The sequence below is a fragment of the Dipodomys merriami genome, unplaced genomic scaffold, assembly GCF_024711535.1.
Source record: "Dipodomys merriami isolate MVZ:Mamm:240054 unplaced genomic scaffold, mDipMer1.0.p SCAF_1141, whole genome shotgun sequence".
NCBI classification, from domain to species: domain Eukaryota; kingdom Metazoa; phylum Chordata; class Mammalia; order Rodentia; family Heteromyidae; genus Dipodomys; species Dipodomys merriami.
In genome coordinates, this window is record NW_027202429.1 from 132,318 (window position 1) to 146,548 (window position 14,231).

General features: G+C 55.8%; 1 protein-coding gene across 1 annotated transcript in view; it reads left to right on the top strand.

The window, feature by feature from the left end:
- Nucleotides 1-13,462, top strand: part of LOC138822758 (protein argonaute-2) — a 70,132-nt gene extending 56,670 nt beyond the window's left edge. Inside the window, exons 12-19 of the mRNA XM_070015701.1 lie at nt 725-909; nt 1,826-1,985; nt 3,105-3,195; nt 4,828-5,022; nt 6,492-6,626; nt 10,626-10,727; nt 12,488-12,687; nt 12,856-13,462. Of these exons, the coding sequence (XP_069871802.1) occupies nt 725-909; nt 1,826-1,985; nt 3,105-3,195; nt 4,828-5,022; nt 6,492-6,626; nt 10,626-10,727; nt 12,488-12,687; nt 12,856-12,964 (1,177 nt within the window). The 3' untranslated portion in view covers nt 12,965-13,462. The remainder of the gene's footprint in view (nt 1-724; nt 910-1,825; nt 1,986-3,104; nt 3,196-4,827; nt 5,023-6,491; nt 6,627-10,625; nt 10,728-12,487; nt 12,688-12,855) is intronic.
- The last annotated feature ends 769 nt before the right edge of the window (nt 13,463-14,231 follow it).

The following is a 14,231-nucleotide window of genomic DNA, read 5'->3' on the forward strand; positions in this document are numbered from 1 at the left end:
CCACCTGGTGGGGTGGGGCCGTCACCTGGGTTCTGATGTGGGAGATTGTCAGTCATTGCCTGACCAAGAGCTCCTGTCTGGGTTAGACTGGTCTAGGTCTGAGGTCACCTGAGTTGTGGCTCTCGGGAATTGAGATTCCAAGTGTTACGGACTGCAGATGAGCAGTGCAGCCCCTGTACGGGAAGTTGGAAAGTATAGGCAGAAGCTGAGTCTCAGGTATTTCGGAGTTGAAAATTAGGAAGGTTTCAGTTTGAGGCCAATCCTGGCACAAAGTTAGCAAGATCCCACCTCAGGAAACAAGGTGTAGTGGTTCCTGTCTGTATTCTCAGCTACGCCAGAGGCCATTGGTAAGAGAACTGAGATCTGAGGCTGTTTTCTATCACCTCGCTGGCTTGTGGGAGGGGTGGATTGTAGTCTCTTCACCCCACTTAACTTACGCTAGTCATGAGCTGGGACTTGGGTTTCTGGCTTTGTCCGGGACTTGGGGTGGTGGCCCACTCATGTACGTTAGGGGCTGAGGCGGGAGGATTGAAATGAAAGTTCAGAGCCAGCCCGTCTACTTTGCAAGAGCCTGTCTCCCCAAAAGAAAGGAGGCACCTTACGTCTACCCTCTGTAGACACGCTTCCGGCCTCGTTGGTGGGTGCCATTCCTTAGGGCCGTGGTGGCACTGTGCATTTGTTGTCACTTGCTGTGCGTGTTAGTGAAGTGGACCTTCTCCTTCAGATCCTTCACAGAGCAGCTCAGAAAGATCTCGAGAGATGCGGGGATGCCCATCCAGGGCCAGCCCTGCTTCTGTAAGTACGCCCAGGGCGCGGACAGCGTGGAGCCCATGTTCCGTCACCTGAAGAACACCTATGCCGGCCTGCAGCTCGTGGTCGTCATCCTGCCTGGCAAGACCCCTGTTTACGGTAGGCTTCAGAGCCGGGACGCTCTAAGTGGGGCGCAGCCTAAGCCTCTCATGAGGCTGGAAGAAGGGGAGTTCTGATAGCTTAGGTCAGCTTCTTGTCTGAGGCCACAGAGCTGGGCTTGGAGGGGCGGGGGAGGGGGGGCGGAGGACAGCTGGGATGTGATGTGGTGGGTGAAGATCACCCTGGGTGCATGCACTGAGGTCCCTCACATCCTGCCAGAGGACGGTTAACCTGTAGCCACGGTTCAGCCGTGGGTTCAGCCTCCCACGGCGGGAGGGGTGAGGCTCCTGGCCCAGGGGCTTTGGCAGGAGAACCTGGGGAGCAGGGAGGGAGATGGGGAGCAGATGGAAGCAGCTCCTGCTTGGTAGGTGCAGCCGGAACGATTCCCAATGATTCCCGATTCCCCACTGGCCAGAGGCGCTTTGCAGGCCCCTGGAGCCCCAAGCCCTACTCACAACTCCCACTTTAGCCTCCAAGCAAGGAAGGAGAAGGTGCGGGTGTTGACGCACCACCAGTGGCCAGTGTTGCCCGGGAACAGAGCTGCAGGGTCAGTGGGCCCAGAGGTGCTTTGATGTCACGCCGCCTTTGCCAAGGCCTCTGAGGAGCTGGTGTTTTTATTTTTATCCACCCAGCCATGTTCTGTGACAGGAGGTGGCATTCCTGCACAGGAATGCCAGGCTCCGGCTTCTGCCCGCCCGCCCTGGGCCTGGGCCGCGTTTTAAATGGCTTCAAGGCACCAACTGGAGGGGTCAGGGGAGGCGCCCGGCCTCCCTGTGTGGGGCACAGTGGTGCCAGAACCACACGGCCAGTGCCCAGCCACGCTCCGTCCATCCATCAGCAGCGTCTACCGGTGCCTCGGTCGGGCAGGGCCGGGCTCCTGTGGGCGCTGCAGCATGTGCCCCTTGAAACCCCACAGCCGAAGTCAAGCGTGTGGGAGACACGGTGTTGGGCATGGCCACGCAGTGCGTGCAGATGAAGAACGTGCAGCGAACCACGCCACAGACGCTGTCCAACCTCTGCCTGAAGATCAACGTTAAGCTGGGGGGCGTCAACAACATCCTGCTGCCCCAGGGCAGGTGAGGGAGCCCTGAGGGAGCCCCGCCCTGTGGGGTGCGGGGTGAGGGAGCCCTGCCCCGTGGGAGCCCCACCCTGCGGGGTGCGGAGGGTGAGGGGCCGGTGCGGCCGGTGAGGGGCGCTGTGCAATGGGTGTAGGCCGAGCACCATCCTGGACACCCTGGAGCAGAGCAGGCCTGGGGTTTACTCCTGACCCATGGCCAAGTGCGACCACTGGCCAGGCAGAGCCATCGAGCCGACAGGAGTCGGTGGCGTGGTGCGGTCCATGGGGGGCTGGGTCCACCCACACAAGCCTGTGGCCATGATTGAGGGCCCACAGAGATGGGGAGCCTCTTGCTGCTCTTGTGTTTATCGAGCACTTGCCTGATGTCCATGTGATCTGTGTCCCCTTGGTGGGAGGGTGAACTCACGAGGTGAGGGGCTGGGCTCCAGGTAGGCTGGAGGGTCTTTCTAGAAGGTAGCATGTGGTCAGACTCCAGGTGTCCAGGGAAGCGGCTTTGGGGTTCCTGGAGCAGAGCCCGTGGCACAGGGCTGAGCAGGCCTGCGGTAGGACGCTGCGGAGGGGCGGAGCCCTCGCTTGAGTGCATTGAGATCATCGGGGTCAGGGTCACTGCCCCACTCTGCCTGCACTGCGCACTGGCCTCGGGGAGAACACGGTCGTGTCTAATGTTCTATGTTCTCCAGTGGCGTGAAGAAGCACCTGGGGGCTGACGGGGAAGGCAGCGGCCTGAGGAAGCGGGGAAAGAGAGGGAATGATGCTACGCAGCCTCCTCGCAGCCCCTCCCTCACTCAGAGCAAGTGGCTGGAGGGCGAGAGGTGATACCGGGCCTGCAGGGAGGTAGAGGTGTGGGGTGCTGGGCCCTCCGTGCCTGGTCCCCATCCCCGGCACCATGGCCTAGTCGGTCTTGTGGTGGGGGCGTTCTGCTCCTCTCCCTCTGTCCTGGGCTGTTCTGTGGCACATCCTTGGACTCAGTTGCTTCTGGGAGGTTTTCTGGTGGACCGTTGTGTTATGTTACAAAGCTGCACTGCCCATTTGTACCAGCTGAAAAGACGGGCAGTGTGGGTCCCAGGTCCCTGTGCCAGGTCTCCCGCCTCAGCCCCCTCTTCCCGCCTCCCTGCAGGCCTCCTGTGTTCCAGCAGCCTGTGATCTTTCTCGGAGCCGATGTCACCCACCCGCCTGCTGGGGACGGGAAGAAGCCGTCCATCGCTGCCGTGAGTGCCAGCGCTTTACTCCAGGCCCTCTGCGGCCTCGGCAGGGAGTCTTTCTGAAGGGCGTGGGGGAGGTTCTGGGGGCAAGTCAGTGTTGGGAGGGTGCTGGCAAGCTGTGGAGGGCTCTCAGGGGTGCTGGTCTCTGCCAGCTTGGGTCCTGCCACCGGCACCGTGGCTGGCAGAGCTCAGGGCTTCACAGAGGAGTGGGATGGCTCCTGGCTCAGCAGGAGGTGCTCGGCACTGTGGCCACACGGGGTGGATGTAAAAGGGCTGAGCCAAACCCGTGCTCTGAATAGCGAGGTTTTCTAGTTTGGAATGCAGAGCGTGTTTCGGGAGCCTGGCCGGGGACACCAGCTCTGTGGCTGGGAACACTGAGTGCATGGGTGGTTTTCGTTCTCGTTCATCTGAAACCTCCTGAGATGCTTTGGCCTCCCAGGGAGAAGGATCTTAGAGAAAGCCCAGGTTGAGAACTGGAATCAAAGGCCCCATGGGGTGTGTAGGCCTTGGATATGGTAACCCCAGCACCCTGAGTGAGGGAAGCCCCACCCTCGACCCTGAACCCCGCACAGCCTGGAGACGGCTGCCGCCTCCGCTGCTCTGCCATTGTGCGCTTTCTCCTGCTCACCTGTGATCATTGGGGAAGCCAGTGTGGCGAGGCCCAATCAGATACCCACGCCATGCAGCCAGCGTGGTGAACGCCCTGGCGAGACAAAGCCTCCACGTGTGCCCTGTACACTCGCATACCTTTCAAGCGTGCTGCACACCTTGTATGGCCTTAGTCACAGTGTCCACACGCCCCGTGTGAGCTGCGTTCCCGGCCCTTTCCTTCCTCCCTGCCATCCCTGTGCTCTGGCTTACAGAGGAGGAAGTGGGCTCCGGCGTGCGGAGGTCTCAGCTGCTTGGCTCGGCAGGTTCTGGCCTGGCCTCCCCTGGTCCCCGTTAGCTTCCTTCTGGACAGGTGAGCGTAAGGAAGGTGCGGCTCTGGCACCGGAGGCTCAGATAGTGCTCATCGAATCCTTGAGAGCAGAGTCTGTCCTTCCGGCGCTCACAGCTCCCCATCACAAGGGGCTTCTGTTTAAGTCAGTGTTTTTCTGTTGACAGCCTGTCAGGCTGTTTATTTTTACTTAGATTGAGAGAGAAGTGGTTGCCCCAGAAGGGCGAGCTGGGGGCACGGGGCATTTCCGGCAGCGCGTTCCCCACGAGCAGGGACTCGGGCCTCCATGCACGGCTCCCAGCCGCGCTGTGCTCACGCTGTCACCCTGACCCTTAGCGGCGGCCTGCCATCAGAGGCCCTGCCCTTCCTGGGTGCCAAAGACACGAGATAATGTGTGTTGAGTTGGAAAACCATTTGGTCTTGAGCTACAGCCTGTCCCGTAGCTTCCTTTGGCTGGATGAGAGGCTGCTGTCTGCAGCCGAGCATGTAGAATACCGGTCTGCTTTCCTTGCGTTCCTTGGCATGACTTCGGTTCTTTAGGATGTACTTAGGAACCCTTGCTCCACACACCCAAAGAAAGTCACGAGTGGTATTGGCCTTTGCTGGGCTGGACCTCTGAGAAGCTCTGCTCGCCTGCCGGCGGAAGAAGGCAGAAAGCAGCCCAGGAGCCCTTGTCCTGGGCTCATCACTTGTCTCTGCAGGTTGTGGGCAGCATGGACGCACACCCCAACCGCTACTGTGCCACGGTGCGCGTGCAGCAGCACCGGCAGGAGATCATCCAGGACCTGGCAGCCATGGTGCGTGAGCTGCTCATCCAGTTCTACAAGTCTACACGCTTCAAGCCCACCCGCATCATCTTCTACCGTGACGGTGTCTCCGAGGGCCAGTTCCAGCAGGTAGGCCGTGCTCCTGCCTGGACGTGGCGGGGCCATCGCACCTGCACACCCCCGTGCGTACACACGCGCTTGCACACACACCAGTGCCTCGTCCGACACACCTGGTCTCTGTGGGGTCATTTCCCCGCTTGCTAATGCAAGGATGGATGCAGCCGCTCTCCTCCCACTGTGGGCTGTCACCCTGTGGAAGGCCAGTTGGGGTGCGGACTCACAGAGACCATACAGCCCCTGACACTGGTTGGACCCATAGCGTGTCGGGCGGCATCCGCTGTGCCTGCAGCAGGTGGCTAGCTGAGATGTGGTCACGGCGAAGGCAGAAAATAAGTGGGGATGGGGAGAGGCCTGGTGCTGGAGAAAACTCCACGGAGCAACATGGAGCACTTGGTTTCTCAGGCCCTGGGTGACGAGATCCTGGGAGCCTCAACTCCACCCCGCAGGAGCCGCGCGCGCTTCTCCTCTGTGCGGCCTCTTATGCCCAGTCTCTGTTTGTTGCTGGGCTCATGGCTCCCTGCACCCCAGCCCTCCTTCCTGCCTCCTCCACTGGCACCCCGGTAAACACATCATCTCCCAGAACCCCTGTGACTGAGTTGTCCGCCTCCAGAATGCCAGGTGTTTCTGAAACATTTTAGCACGGTTTTTGTTTGTGACTGTTGCTACTCAGGAGGCTCCAGTAGGACAAGCAATTGAGTCCAGGAGTGTGAGGCCAGCCTGGGCAAGTAACAACTAAAACCTAAAGTGGCTGGTTCTTGCAGGGTGCAGTGACCCAATCCTGTAATCTCAGCTACTAAGAAGCTAAGATTGGGAGAACTTCAGTTTCAGGAGGGCTTGGCTAAAAGTTAGCAGGACCATTCCTCTCAACAACACAAGTTGGCCATGTGGTCAACCGTAGGAAGGAGGATTACAGTCGGAAGCTGACCTTTGGCGGAAGTGGTACAGTGCCTGCCTAAGAAGGGCTTTGAGCCCCAGTACCCCCCGCAGATAAGTAACGGGTGTGTGCCTCACGCTGCATGAGGCTCGCCCTTTAAGTGAAGGAATTGGAGGTCAGTTCATGGTCTTCCCAGGTTATATCGCACTATGTGATGGCAGAGACCGATTTGAACTCAAATCCAGCTCCAGAGAGTTTTCTATCAGATCTTACCTTCCTCTTCATAATAGACAAACAAGGCTAGCAAGGGGCTAACACGTCTGGTAGTGCCTCATCACTGTGAGGGGCACGGGCACCGTTTACCGACTGTGAAGAAGGTTCTAATGCTGTGCCAAGCACTTGTCCTGCACTTTCTAACTGGCCCCGGGTGATGTGGCGCTGTCATGAGAACGTAAGCTCCAGAGGGAAGGTTGCACACCAGTGACATGCCCGCGGAACGGAGCTGTCTAGCCTGTGTCGGCTAGTGGGACACATTGTTCGGGGGTTCATCTTTAGGTAGCACGAGGTGCCTTAGCCCGGTCCTCCTGCTCTCCCTCCCTCGTAGGTCCTCCACCATGAGTTGCTGGCCATCCGCGAGGCCTGCATCAAGCTGGAGAAGGACTACCAGCCGGGGATCACATTCATCGTGGTGCAGAAGAGGCACCACACACGGCTCTTCTGCACTGACAAGAACGAGCGGGTGAGTGCCCGGTGAGGCTCAGCCTCCCCGCAGGCCGCCTCTGGCCTGGCTTTCATGGCGCCTGTCCTCCGAGGGTTGTGACGGGGACTCAGGCAGGGTGCTTGCTTTCCTGAGAAGTCTTAGTCAATCTGCAGACTTGGGACAGCCTAGGCATGAGCTGTCACTCCTTGGGAGAGAGCTCTGAGAAGGAGCCAGCCGAATGGTGGAGCTGGCCCACCCAGCAATGGTTGCACATCCTGGGGGGCCCTAGGCTCAGCCAGCCGCCGCCACAGCTCTGCACCCACAGGCCAAGAGCATGGCCTGCAGCTGCACACTGAGGAACATGCCGTGCTCCCTCCCTCCACGGGCCACGAGGGCCACAAGGGCTCCACAGCTAGAGGAAGGAGCTGGCCAGCAGGAGGCCGCAGCGGTGGGGGGGTGAGGGGTGGTCCTGAAGCCACACAGCCAGCTAGCCAACTAGCGTTACACTGACATTCAATGGGAGAAAAGGCAAAGGCTGAGCAGCTTTCAAAGAGACATTGAGAAGCCCTACTATCACAGGGTGATTGTACACGGACATGTGAGCGACTGAAGCAGGTGAAAAGAGCGAGCTCCGAGCACTGGAAGAGTGAACCCAGCCTCCCAACAGCTGTGCGCCTGGAGCCCCCAGGGTTCCAGCTCGTGTCCTGGCCTGGGTGAATGGTGCTCAGAGCCGGACACAACCACAGTGAACGTGAAGTCAGCAGTGAACGTGAAGCTCAAGAGCACAGCTTTCAGCCAGGTGTGAAGCACTGAACGTGTCATGTCATGACCGTGAAAATGGTGGGGCACTTGCAGCCAAGCAAACACTGAAGAATGTTCACGAGCACCTCACACTAACAAAACCCCACGGTCTGGCAGCCTGGGAAGACAGGCGGGAAGGGGAAGGCAGCCTCCGCCCAGGGCGTGGAGGGGAAGCTGCAGTGCCCGGCTCACCTCTGCCCACCCCACACACCTGTACCCCAGCCTACTCCCCAGATTGGACAGCAGTGGAAATAGAAAATGAGGGTACAGTGAGGAGATGAAAATCAAACATGCTTGAAAATACAATAAGACTCCTTCATTATATGGGGTTTTGACCAAATGATGTCAAAAAGGAGTAATATTTATTTAGTCAGTCATGGGGCTTGAACTCTGGGTCTGGGCGCTGTCCCTCAGCTCTTCAGCTCAAGGCTAGCGCTCTACCACTTGAGCCACAGAGCCATTTCTGGCTTTTTTTATGTGGTGCTGAGAAATCAAACCCAGGGCCTCATGCATGTGAGTCAAGCATTTTACCACCAAGCCACCTTCCCAGCCCCAATACTAATTTATTTAATCCAAAGAAATTGAATTTCCACACGTGGATTGCGGTGCAGTTGGTCAGCTGAGCAGGAGTGGGTGGCCCCATTGTACTTAGACCTGCAGTGTGCGCAGTGTTGCTGTTTGTTCTGTGAGAGCCTGCCTCCCAAAGAGCAAGGTAAAAAGGGTTGCGCTTAAGTGAAGTGACAGTGAGCATCAAGCCGGCCTGGAAGGCTCCATGTGTAGAGGAAGCAGGTGAATGGGAGGAGCATCCCCTGCAACGCTGGGCTCTGAGCAACTCCATGGTGGTTCTTCTTGGAGCCAGGAAACCATGGCTACCAAGGGGCTCCTGTAGACCCAGCTGCAAGCAAGAGTATACCACACCCGTACTGGGAGCAGGAAAGGAGCCACAGCTGCAGAGAAGACAGAACGTGCAGTCATGGGATGTGGGTCTATCTGGACACTCAAGAACGGGTATTGGTGTTTGTGGAATTATATATTCCTAAAGTCAGCTCAAGAAGATAAATCCACTCATTGTCATCAACTCCTGCAGTCCCAGTGTTTGGTGTCCAGAGCGCTGCACAACCAGCTTGACAGCCCTACAGCCTGCCGGGAACGAGGGGAAGTTGCTTGCTCATCCTGAGAGACGTGTCCCCAAAGCTGCAAGGGACAGAGAATATGAACTTGTGTGTGTTTGCCCGCAGGCATCTGAGCCCCACCCGTTGGGGCTCATGCTCAGGGGCCCCGCTGGCCTCTGCCCCACCTCCAGGCAGGAGCAGGAGGTCGTGAGAGCTAACACAACACGGACCGTCCCTGGCATCATCCCTGCAGAAGCTGGTGTGTGTTGTGGAAGGGAGTACAAATGATAACCAGCTGGCAATTCTGGGTGTGTAACTGCAAGAAACGCATGAGTCTGAACCCAAGAAGCTGTGAATAGAATCATTTGTGGGAGTCTCATTCCCAGTCCCTGCGTGGGGAGCAGGAAATGTTTCTCATCTCCATTTCTCCCTCCTCGAACTCTGTTATACTAAAATAAGTACTTGCTATAATAATAATATTTGATGGCTATACTGTTAGCAGTATGAGAAAAAAATTAAGATGTATCCGTCCAACAGCACAAGACATGATGACTCTGTTCACATATTAATATTCACAGCAAAGGAATGCTAATGAGCTGTATCATGGACATGTCTCAAAATTGTAACATTATGCAAAACCAGCCAGTAGCTGGTTTGTGATATACATATATATAACATATATATGTTATATATTATATATGTGTATGTTATATATGTATATATGTATAATATATATATATATATATATATATATATATATATATATACATTTATGTTATATATAAAATCTCTGAGCCAATCCAATACTCTGGTAGTGAGTAGTGTGTACTTTATTTTTTTAGCGTTTGCATGTGCATAATGAGGTCTAAACAGTAGGTCATTAATGTGCACAGTCTTTCTGTTTACCTGTGTTTTCTCTGTCACCTGTCAAGGGGTCAGGTGTAGAATCTTCCCTGTGTCTTCATGTGGGTATTTGAAATGTTTCCAGTTTGGGACCATTTCACACTTACACGGGTGAGAAGCTCCACTAACTGTGTGCGTGGAGTGTTAAGTCCGTGCAGACAGGGTAGGATGGATCTAGGATAGATACAAAGGTGCCACAGTTTCTAAATTTTTTTTTTTTTTTTTTTTGTCGGTCGTGGGGCTTGAACTCTGGGCCTGGGCGCTGTCCCTCAGCTCTTCAGCTCAAGGCTAGCACTCTACCACTTGAATCACAGCACCACTTTTGGCTTTTTCTGCTTATGTGGTGCACTCTACCACTTGAGCTACAGCGCCACTTCCGTTTTTCTGGTGGTTTAATGGAGATAGGAGTCTCACGGTCTCTCCTGCCCGGGCTGGCTTTGAACCGTGATCCTCAGATCTCAGCCTCCTGAGTAGCTAGGATTACAGGCGTGAGCCACCAGCGCCCAGCAGTTTCTAAATTCTTGAGTCCTTCTTAGACACCTGAGAGTCAAGTAAAATTGGAAAGAACTTAATGTAAAGAGGCACGCGGCAGTGCGGCTGTCTTTTGTGTGCTGTCTAAAGCCATTTACAACTAAAGCTCTCTAGGGCGTGGCTGGCTTGGGGTGGGGCGGAGCCATTGCATAGTTACCTGGTTGAGTAACTACTTCTCCCCCATCTGATTTTGAGAGCTCTAAAACCGCCTGTCCTCCAGAAGCCGCTGGCACCACCGAGGCTCTAATGCGGACATCTGTGGCCCTCTGTGGCCCGGCTCCTGCCTCCTGCCTCCAGAGCCGGGAGAGCGTGCTCTGGGGCCTAATCAGTGCAGGGAAGACCCCGGCCCTGCGTGTGGCTGGCAGTTTCCATCTTGGCTTCAGATCAAAATAGCCCCGGTGATCACCAAAAACTCATAAAATCTTGTGGGTACTGAATTAAACTACACTTTAACTCATGCAGCCTGAAATGGGAACAATAGCCCAAATGGCAGTTTGCGGGTGTTTTCTGTTGTCAGTACTGGTTTTGTTTTAGCACTGCCCCGCTGAGCGAATGCATTAACACATTTTGAAAGCTCACACGGGCCAGCTGAGGACAGGCGGCGCTCGCTGTGGTGCCCGCCACCGCCACCTGCCACGCCTGTGCTGCCCACCCACCTACCACATCTGACGAGGCTGCTGTGTTGCTGCAGGTTGGGAAGAGTGGGAACATTCCAGCAGGCACCACGGTGGACACAAAAATCACCCACCCGACAGAGTTTGATTTCTACCTGTGCAGCCACGCCGGCATCCAGGTGAGGACCAGGGTCCCCGTGGACAGAATGTGTGGCATATGCCACACTGTCCATGTGTGCGGCGAGCTCTGGAGCTCTGCTGGGCACTGGAATTGGCGTGAGCCATACAGATAAGGCTGCAACCCTGCGCAGCTGTGCTCTGCCTGGGGACAGGCCCGAGCTGGACTCCTGGGAGCTGAGGATCTGAGCTGGGCGGAAGTTGGGGCTGGCCACCAGAGGCCCCCACGGGCTCCCGTGGACGACATCCTGTTTTACATGCGATGGGGCCCACGAGCGGTGAGGGCCAGGGCCGGGATGCTTGTGGGGGATAAGGGAAGTCGCATATCTGGAGTTTGTGAGCTAGAAGATGAGTCCTCACTGCTGATGCGGGCTGGGCATGGCAGACCACCCTGGCGGGGTGATGGGCGCAGAAGACGGGCACCCACTGGCTCCCCTGAGCTCCCAGGGGAGGGACGCCTACATCTGGCCAAGAGGGAGCCACATAAGCATGACCACTGAAGTGCCGCATGTGTCCTTGGAGCTGAGCCACCAGCTCTGCCTCGTCACCCGGGGATGAGAGGCGCCCCGGCTGTATGCCCACGTAATTATGGAAGGCTCTCGATTTTTCTAAGGCCAAGGAAAGACTTAAATCCAGCCCCATCCTACTCTAACTTGAGAATTTGCTATGAACTGTCACAGTCCCTTCAAAAATATAAAGTCTTCCCACCCACAGCCCATTTTGGATTCATCCTGAGAGCCAGAGGACTGTGTGACAGGACCTGTGTCCGTGGGAGGGGCACAGACGTCCTGCTACCGCTCCTTGCTCCTTGTCCTGTCCAGAGGCCAGGCTGCCAAGATTGCCACGTGGAGGCTGGCTGTGTGGGCTCTCAGTCTTTGCCCTTTTTGTGACCACCCTCTGTGGTTTCTGTCCTGGCCAGCAGGCCCCTCCCTCCAAGGCCTCTTTGGCCTGTTGTTCTGCTCAAGGACTTCGTAACAGGGACACCACACCGCTGGTGGAAAGGCCCGCAGGCTGGCGCTGCGTGGCTGTGCCCTGGAGAGCCAAACTACCCACTCAGACGTAGACTGCCTGCACTGAGTCCGCAGTGTCGGGTGTGCCTGGAAAGAAAGCCTCTCCATCCGTCCGTCTGCCAGATGAATAGGCTGCTGTAGGCTTGTCTTGCGGATTGGCCTCCTGGTGAGGTGAAGTGGGGCAGGGCGGAGGCGCTAGGGCCGGGCCCCACGGCCTCCTCCAGGAGGGAGAACTCCCTTTAGAAAATCCTTTTCCATGTGCACCTTTCAGCGGAGAGTTTTTTTTGCTTTTTCTTCTTGCGGTTATCAATAAAACATAAAATATTTAACATATCCAGGCACATTGTCCTCAGTTCATCTATTTTTTAATATTAAAACTCCTTTTTGGTCTCAGTGTGATTTGAATTTGGGGTTTTGCACTTTCTAGGCAGATACTCCACCACTTGAGCCACACTCCCTATCCTGCTTGCCTTAGTTCTTTGGGGGTTTAATAAGGTCTCTAGACTGTGAACCTTTTGCTTACTTCCAAGGCTGGTGCTTTACCATTTGAGCCACAACTCCATTTCTGGCTTTTTTGCTTGTTAACTGGTATAAAGAATGTCCTCAGGTTTCCTGCCCCAGGAGGCTGGCTTTGAACCTTGATCTAGTTATTCATTCTTCCGTGGCCTTCTCCAGAAAGGACCCCCGCCACCCCCCCACTCCCCGCCCCCTCCACCCCGTGTTTGACCGGCAGTGCTCTGCTTGGCCTGCAGGGGACCAGCAGGCCCTCTCACTACCACGTCCTTTGGGATGACAATCGCTTCTCCTCGGATGAGCTGCAGATTCTCACCTACCAGCTGTGTCACACCTACGTGCGCTGTACGCGCTCCGTGTCCATCCCAGCGCCAGCCTACTACGCTCACCTGGTGGCCTTCCGGGCCAGGTACCATCTGGTGGATAAAGAACACGACAGGTGACTGTTGTGGCGGGGAGGGTTCGCTTCTTGATGGGGTGGCTGTCTTCAGAGTGGGTGGCAGCAATGGGCACCGGAGTCCCTGGGTGCCGGCACCTTGGGGCCTCTGCTCCCATTCTAGCTGCTGCGACCCTGGCCTCACTCTCCCTCTCCTCGGTGTCCCCACAGTGCCGAAGGAAGCCATACCTCTGGGCAGAGCAACGGGCGCGACCACCAGGCCCTGGCCAAGGCGGTCCAGGTCCACCAGGACACACTGCGCACCATGTACTTTGCCTGATGTGTAGCGTTGAGCGGTGCGTGATGCCCACGGATTCACACGAGACCAGCTACTCAGACCAACAGCCGCCCAGCCCTTCCGCCACAGCCAGCATCGAACATGAGACGTCATTGGTGTTACTCAATTCTTCATTTTCCAGAATGCCTTCCGTCCCAGATTTCAGACTTGGATTTTGAACTGCAGACCTGTAAGAGACCCCCATTATCGTAGGAAATATGGTTTGCCAAAATCTAGAAGCTGCTTATTAAAATAGAGTCCCGTGTTTCCTAAAAAAAAAAAAAAAAAAGAAAAAAAAAATATCCCCTAAAACCAGTTTATGAACTCAGGGCTTTAAAACATTTTAATTTATTTGGTCATTCAATTTACTTGTTTTTAACACATGATTCTTTATGAAATTGTTGGGAGAGGGAAGCAACATGAAGCACGATAGGGGTTTTAAAGCCTTGAACCTTCTGACATCCCTAGAGTTGAGTTCCGTGTGGCGGGGGGGGGGGGGGGGGGGGGAAGGGGCCCCCCGCCCGACACGCCACGTGCGCTCCGCGGAGCAGCGGCCTGGGAGGGTCACGCGTGTTTACAGCAGTGATGGCCCAGAGAGATTGGCAGACAAGTGCCGTTTTAATGAAAGTTTATTTAAAAAAAAAAGAGAGAAGAAAGACAATATACCGACAGTCTAATCACAAGATTTGTCCTACAGGACTGTGACATTTATTTTCCAAAGTTTCTAAAGAATACGGGTCTGTGGTGATAAATACAGTACAATCCTTTTTCACTGTTAATGTCTTTTAATGTAAAAGAAAAAATATATATCTGGTTTGCAGTATTAATGTGATAGGTAGACGCTGTTTTCCTTTGTGAACTAGGGGTGCTGTTTGGGACCTGTCCTGCGTAGCAGGCGTGGCTTGGTGCCTCTGTGGCCCTTTGTGCTTGCGTACAGGAAGATGCAGCTGACTTGCTCATGTGACAGTGGTCTGTCCCCGGCGTGGGCCGCATAGCCCGGACCTCAGGCGGGCGGTGTGCACTTTGGTGAGGCGAGTTTCCTCAGATCTATGCACCGAAGCAGGCGGGGAGCTGCCGGGCGGCTCCGTTCGCCAGGCTTGGAGGTGGGATGGAGCCTGCCTGGCAGATGAGCCCCGTGCCTAGGCCGGTGGAGGGCGCAGACCTTGCGGGCAGGATGTGCATCATTTGAGACCAGGGATGGTGGAAGGGTGTGCTAAGTAGACGCTTTGTGTTTGTACCCATGGGCGTGAGACTTGGGCTAAGGAAGGGC